Consider the following 7608-nt stretch of genomic DNA (forward strand, 5'->3'; position numbering starts at 1 on the left):
CCAAGAGCAAGTTTATTATAACATTGTTAGAGCTTTTGTAGGAGAAAAATACTATATGAAATCATGTTGTTTGCTTGTCAGTAACATGGCATTGATCTCATGGTGAATGTCTCATAACAGTGATCATTATTTGCACAGACTCCAGACTGGTTTACCTCACAGTACAGTCAGAGGAGAGCACAAGGACAAGACTGACTTTGCTTTCAGGTTTTGGAAAGGTGATGTCATAGGAAGTAGCTCTCCAATACAACATCTCTGCCCTAGAACAATAAGTTTCCTTTATAAAAATGTATCCATACTGTCATTTTTGTAAGGCAAGCACAACAGAAAAAATGTCAAGAATGCAGTTTTGTCAATGTTCAGACTGTAAATAGTAAATTCTACACATCCATTTGTCTGCATTTGTTCATATGAAATAACAATAGTAGTTATGTGCAGCAATCGTTTTCCCAGTGCTATCAGATGATCTGTTAAAGAGCATTTGGGGGACACTGTACAGTCAGTTTTACACCAGTAGATGGAGCTGTCTGCACTTTTATGGGAAGAAAGGACACCGGGCAGACAAGTTGATAAGAGATTTAAGTTTTGACAAAGAAGATTAATGCTTAAGTGAACCGTTCATTTAGTCTAGTTATGTTTCTGAACCTGTTACTACACTATATAGTTGGCATTAATATGAAAAGGGTGAGAATTTAGGTGTCCGAAGCACAAGCTGGGGGCTCTGAGCCATGTGTGTCGCCCCCAAAAAATATAAAACTTTGATTACTTAATACATGTTTTTGAGCTATTTTCTGGCAAGTATGGGGTCCATAGCCCCAATAGTATGGTGTATCATGTGAAAAAAACTGGTATGAGCCACATGTGATTTCTTTGCAAAATGCAACTGGACAGAAGAGCAGGGCCTAATAGTTTCATACTCTCAGTGGAACAGTTGTGGATTAATGAGGGCTTGTTTTTTTGTTTTGTTTTTTGGTACTGTTGGCTATAGAACCTACCTGCTCTCTTACTTGGTTAAATTAAGCATGTGGTTTTGGCTGGTCAGACAAGGTAATCGGGGGGCCGATGGCTCAAATTGGGAGCTTTGCTTCTGTCACTTCCCCAGGGCAGCTGGTTATAGGAGTTACTACCATTGTGCATTAATAGACTTCAGCAAACCTCTAAAGATCATTACAAGTGCAAACCATTCTCTAAACACCCTGGCTCACCTTTAATACAGTTTTATTGGCACTTTGAAAATGTGCAAAGGATCAATATGACAGTATACTTCCCTTTTTAAAGTTACCACATCCTGATAATAGTGTGAGACGACAAAATTGCCATATGGTGACATTTCTACTTTCAACCCAGTTAAGTTCAACTTAAATGAAACATTTGACTGCTACTTCTGCTCTGTGTGAGGAGCCTGTGGGTTGAACGGGTTTCATGACACAATGAGAGTAACGCAAACATACTTTTAAACTTTTATCTGTGAGCACTGTAGCACATGACACCTTTAAGAGCAATTACCTTAAAAAGGAAAACAGTATATTTTTTATTTTTATATATATATATTTTAGCCAGTGTGGGCAGTATGTGCAATATGTAGAAGAAAAACAGCATTCTGGTTTTCTGTGCATCTTAAAGCGATAAGTTATGGGTTCGTTTTGATCATCTCTGGAAGGCTGTATCGCCCTGTGTTTTTCCCATAGGCACCATAATACGCCATGGATGACAGTTTGTTAATTTCTGCAGAGTTGTTGGTGCTGTTGTTGATACTGCCTCGATTTTCTCTTTCACTGTAGTCAAAGTTTTCCTCGTAGTCTTCCTGACCATCTGCATCTTGAGAAGGTTCTGAGGAGACAGACAGAAAAAAACATCCAATTTAAAGACTTTCATCAACTTTAATTTTGCGTCAAGAAGAAAAGAAAATGTGCTAAAAGCCAAATCACTGTGCAACAAACGAAAACGAAAAGAGGAAATAGCTTTAATGTATTGGTGAATGTGATATTTATGATTATAAAGAGCCTAGTATAGTGTAATTTGAAGAAAATAATGACTTCTAAAACCTGAACGTACCTGGCCCATCAATGCTGGTGTCCAGGATGCCGTGCTTGACCTTCATGTGGCGGCTGAGGTTGCCTTTCAGGTTGAACTTGCTGGTGCAGTAAGGACACTTGAAGGGCTTGTTGCCTGCGTGGAGATGCATGTGACCTAGGAGGTTGTACATCCTGTTGAATGACTTTCCACACACCTATAAAAAATCAATAAAGAAAGAATAAATCAATAGAGAAAAAATATCATAATTTTAAAACACGTATAATATTGTTTAGTGTTATTTATATCATAAAAACAATTGTTTTGGTCCAGTAAAATGAATGTAACTTCAGCTGAAGCACAGTATTTTTGCAGTAGTCATGTATTCTGCACTCACAAATTGTTATTTTAAAAAGATGTGGCATTTACTTCATTCATTAAACCAGAAGATTTACAGCTCAATTCTAGTTTTAACTGTTATTATGCCTTTGAGCAAGACACCTTGTGTGACTGCCTGTGAGTGTGGGACTGGTGGAGGTCAGGGGCTGTAAGTGCAGATCCCACATTTCTGTCACTTTGTCTGTGGGCAGCTGTGACTAGAGAAGTTGTTAGACCACAGAACTGACCCTGAGTTGATGTGAAATCAGCTGAACCCAACTTCAAAACAACACATGTGAGCATAAGTGTGAGTGTGAGCGATGCATACAGGACAACATGATACATAGTGTTAATAACAAGCAGCAGAATAAGGCACAGTTTCCTTTCTTACAGTGGCTTTACATGTCAGAAACCTGTTTGTGGATCCTCACCTTGCATTTGAAGGGCTTAACGGGCAGATGGACGATCATGTGTGTTTTCAGAGTCTGTTTTTGGACAAAGGTCTTGAAACAGATGTGGCACTGGAAGGGCCTGACGCTGGCATGGATCAGCATGTGTCTCTTCAGGTTGGCCGACAATGTGAACTCTCTGGAGCACACATCACATTTGAACTCCTTCATGCCCTGTTCAAACAAATACATCAGAGTTATTCATTTGGCTGCAGTTTTAGGCTATATAAGTTATTTCTGCATGAGATTAGACCTTGACTTTGAGCCCTTGAGTTGCTGTACCTTGTGTGTTAGAGCATGTTGTCTCAGGTGGTGGATCTGAACAAACTCCATGCCACACTCGGGGCAGACGTAGGGCCGCACGTTCTGGTGTTTGAGGACATGGTTCTGGAGTTGGCTGCGGTAGGAGAAGCACTTGTTGCACTCGCTGCACTGATAGCTGGTCGGGCCTTGGTGGCTGGCCTGATGGCGTTTGAGGTGGGCGTAGCTGGGAAACTCCAGTCCACACTGGGCACAGACGTGGCACTGGCCGCTCTCATGCTTGTTCTCGTGGGTCCTGAGCTCACTGGGGTAGGCGAAGCCCCGGCCACAGAAGCGGCAGGCGTAGGGCTTGATGTCTGAATGCTGGAGCATATGTCTCTTTAGATGGCTGGTCTGCGTGAATGCCTTCTCACACACGGTGCACTTGTGTGGCCGTGTGCCTTGGTGGGTCAGCAGGTGGGTCTGGAGGTGGCTGGGCTGTTTAAACAGCTTTCCACAGTGCACACACTCATGGGGCTTGATGCCACTGTGTCCCAATATATGAGTGACCAGGTTATATTTGGATGTGTACGACTTTTCACACATGCGACATTTCCAGCGTTTTAAACCCTCTCCCACGTCCACACAGTACGACTCATCAATCTGGACGTTGATGTCCAGGCGGTCGATCTGCATTCGTCGGGCAAGACCCTCTGGGTCAGACCACAGCATGGCCTGTGCACTTCCCTCATACTCGGCATGTGGGGGCTCCTCAGAGCTCTCGTAGGCCTGCTCACTGGACTCATAGTAACTTTTCTCCTGTGAACTGTCATTGTCCCCACTGATCTTAAGGTTCAAGGCCTCTTCCTGCCTCTCGGTTTCCACTTCCTCTACAGAGGCACCATCTTGTGGTGAAGTTGTGTGTATGACACTGACCAGCTCCTCTTTTGGAGACGCCTGCTGCTTGTCCACCTCAACATGTCTGTTTAGGGTACATGATGGGTGGCTGTCACACTCCAGCCTTTCCCCTTTGATGTGAGCTCCTGGGCTGGGCGTTTTGTGTGGACAGTCCCGTCTCAGGTCCTTCCCCTGAGGTCGTCTCCTCTCTTTGCATTGAGCTTCTGTGTCTCTGGCAGGATCCCGCAAGTAGTCCCCATTTGCTCCAATAAGCTGGTCAGCATACTCATACTCCATGCCCTCCTCCTGTGGAGGGGGGGCACAGTCTTTAGGCTCTCCATTGTAGAAACCATTGGGGGCTATAGTTCCTCTGAAGATCTCATTCTGTGAGATGAGGCCCAGGACGGCAGCCTGAGCCAGGGACAGTACCACCACGGGCTCAGTCTGTGTCCCCACTTCCATGAAACACAGTGTCTTCTTTGGGTACATTACTTGTGTGTGGCAGCCTCTTTCCTCCTGCCAATGAACACAAAACATCACACGTGCGCAAAGGACAGAGCAAAGAACAGTGCATACAAAAATAATCCACAGTCGTGTCTTTCACTTCCCCATAGTATCTTCCACAAACTAATGTGACAAGCAGAAATCATGCTGTTTTTGCAGCTTCCTTCTCATGGCCTTAGATTAATTCACACCACAAAGAGAACTACAGTTTCATTTGTAAGAACTCAAGTTGTCCGCACACTGCTGGACAGTTCCACATGCCATATATTAGACATTCTAACATTACTGTCATGTTTTTATAAACAGACAGTTGTCAGTCAAAGAGAAGCTAACCCTCATGTAAGCATTGTCATACAGAAGAAAATTTGATTATGATATCCTAAAGGACACAAAGTAAAATTAAGGGTGTGGTGTATTTCTAAACCACTGAGACAGAATAATGAAAAGGATTGAACAAGCGAACAAAACAGAACCAAAAGTGAGAAGTGGCTGAGAAACACCATTTAAAATGACTGCTTTTAAAGTAGTGAAACAGACAAACTGGCTGGGTGTAAGTGGTGGAGACAGAACAGGGAAGAAGGAAGGAGGGAGGGAGGCGGGGGAGGCGAGGAGCAAGACTGTGAAAGATAAAGAAAAGAGGGAGGAAACCAAGGAGGGGGGAAGAGAGAGAGTGTGTGCATGTGAAGAGAGGAGGAAAGGAAGAGGGGGGCAGGAGGGACAAAACATGGTCAAAAGCAAAAGAACTATACAAATGGTAAACACAGACTGCAGGACAGAAAGTGAAAGTGTCCCAGCTGTAGTGTGCACTAGGTAGGTCTCTTAAAGTTGCCAAGTCAAAGACACCTAAAACCACACAATTAGTGAGAACAGGAAACAAGCAGCAGCAACAGGAAGACGAAACACACATGTACATCCTACCGGAGCCCTCACTCACCACAGTGCTCCCGGGGTCATGTGCGAGCAGTTTCACCGATCTCATCCTCCAGCAGAAATGAGTCAAAAAAATCCTCTGCTCTTTATAAGTGCTAGGAGGAGAGTGGGCGGGGCCAGCTCCCCCCCTCCCTCTCTTACTGTTGCTCTTATCTGAACTGACTGGGCTGCACCCCCCCTTCCTCTCCTCCCCTTCCCACCACCATTCTCTCCCTCCACAACAGCATCACTCCTTTTCTGCTCTTCCTCTTCGTCTTCATACTTCTCTTTTTTTTTTTTTTTTTTTTTTTTTTTTCCTTTTTACAGCTTTTTCATTACACAAAGCTTCTTTTTCTGCCACAGCTTATACCATTCTACTTGTCCCTCCCTTATTTATTCACAACAAGAAGATAATGATATTATATGAAACTACTGCAATCAACCACATCTAACAAAACTAACAAGGTTTGCACCAAGCCTTGAACAGAGCACACCAACTACCAGTTAAATGATGAACACTAATTATTGCAATTTTCAACTTTGAATGCATCAGTACTGTTGGCCAATTGAATTAAAATGAAGATTCATAAATAATAGCAGTAAAAAACAGGCCAGATTCAGTTTTTTCATTCATTATAATTATAAATCAGGATTAAACTTAAGCAAGTACACTTCATTCGACCAGATCAGTGCTCACTTGGTCTTAGTCCGGACACCTGTAGGGACATGAGCTCAAAGTTATTGCAGTAAAATGCTGTCTCCCAATTAGACTGTAGATAAGAGAGCCAAAAAGTGGAGAGAAGAAAGACGAGAGAGAGAGAAAATGGATAGAGGAAGAAGAGGGGGAAGGGAGAGAGAGAGATAAAGAGGGAGGAAGGGAGGGGGAGTTGAAGGGGGGATGGAAACGAGGAGAGAATAAAGATAAAGGAAAAAGAGAGAAGAGGAGAGCGAGATGGAGGGAAGGGAGGAGGGGTGGCCGGGCAGAAGAAAAGAAGGAAGAAGAAAAGAATAAAAGAAAAGAAAAAAAGCTGGGCTGTGGTGGTGGTGGAGGAGGGGGGGGCAGGGGAGGTGTGGAGGGAGGGGAAGGGGAGGGGGGTGCACGGAGGAGCAAGAGAGACAGGCTGAAAGAAAGAAAAGGCACTGAAAGAAAAAAAGGAAGGGAGGGGAGGGAGGAGAAGGGAGGTGGTGACAGGCTGCGGGGAAAAAAGGAGGATAGAGAGAAAGAGAAAAAATAATGCGGGGGAAGGCTGGACGGGGGGGTGGTGGGGAGGGTGCATTAACTATTAAACCTCCAGATTTGATTTTATTTTGCTGTTGTTATCGCACAGACAACGTTATCTACCTCTGAGTAACTTTAGTAGCCTTGGAATTAAGTCAAACACTTAATAATTTAACATTTCTTAATATCTTCATAGAATCATAATACAAATGTACGTTCACATACATAAAGATATATAAGCGTGTGAACACAGGTGCAGACTCATACATAGATCTGACTGCATAAACTAAACGCTAAATAACAGCAAAGGGCAAACCTTGAAAACCTTGATCAATCATCAGCAGCTCGGAGAGAACCAGAAAGATAGAGGAAAGGAAAGGGGGGCTCAGAGGAGGGAGGGAGGGAAGGAGAGAGAGGGAGAGATAGCGGTGGAGGGGTGTGTGGAGAGGAGAGAGAGAGGAGGAGGAGGAGGGGGGGGGGGCAGGAAGTCTAGGAGGGAAGAGAATATAGAGCGAGGGAAGAAACAAAGATAAGAAAGACAAAGAGTCCAAGGAACAACAAGGGACTCGTCCACACAGCGCACAGAACAGGCCAAAGGACGTGCACACGCTATGAGCTACTTTTTAAACATATTAGTTGTTTTCAGAATCTCATAGGTGATGGTGTCAGTCACCTATGGGTGCCTGTATGCCAGTGACCATCATTTGTGGATAATCTCGGTATCAGTATCATCAGAGTGTATTAGAATAAGCATTTCTCTATATGAAACAGTTCAGGACTATAGGATGTTATGACGTCACCAGAAAAACTAGTTCAACAGACTTTTTCAAGTTGTTTACTCCATGCGTCACTCCCAATGCATATCCCAAAGCCACGATATGTAACTTTTAAATGACAAGAATACTAAAAATACAGAAAAACATGCATCTTTAGTCTGAATGGGCTTGCATCTCCATAAACCTGACTTCTTGGCCTGTAAGAGGGCCTCCTCTTCCTTGT

The 7608-nt window shown here is 43.7% G+C and overlaps 1 protein-coding gene across 1 annotated transcript; it reads right to left on the minus strand.

Moving 5' to 3' along the window:
* Positions 1 to 1448: 1448 nt before the first annotated feature.
* Positions 1449 to 5467, minus strand: LOC110169592 (zinc finger protein 710). The gene is made up of 5 exons (XM_020935145.2): positions 5416 to 5467; positions 3123 to 4493; positions 2823 to 3014; positions 2056 to 2230; positions 1449 to 1830 (listed from the first exon to the last, which is right to left on the minus strand). Exons 1-5 carry the CDS (start codon positions 5458 to 5460, stop codon positions 1631 to 1633), a joined length of 1983 nt encoding a protein of 660 aa, XP_020790804.2. The 5' UTR covers positions 5461 to 5467; the 3' UTR covers positions 1449 to 1630.
* Between the last annotated feature and the right edge of the window lie 2141 nt (positions 5468 to 7608).

The sequence above is a fragment of the Boleophthalmus pectinirostris genome, unplaced genomic scaffold, assembly GCF_026225935.1.
Source record: "Boleophthalmus pectinirostris isolate CB_2022bp ecotype Guang Dong unplaced genomic scaffold, ASM2622593v1 HiC_scaffold_2, whole genome shotgun sequence".
Classification (NCBI taxonomy): domain Eukaryota; kingdom Metazoa; phylum Chordata; class Actinopteri; order Gobiiformes; family Gobiidae; genus Boleophthalmus; species Boleophthalmus pectinirostris.

Coding starts and splice junctions, on each gene's coding strand:
- LOC110169592 (XM_020935145.2), bottom strand. CDS start 5,460: ATGAGATCGGTGAAACTGCTCGCACATGACCCCGGGAGCACTGTG. Junction 4,494..5,415: donor ATGACCCCGGGAGCACTGTG/GTGAGTGAGGGC, acceptor GTTCATTGGCAG/GAGGAAAGAGGCTGCCACAC. Junction 1,831..2,055: donor CACCAGCATTGATGGGCCAG/GTACGTTCAGGT, acceptor CTGTCTCCTCAG/AACCTTCTCAAGATGCAGAT.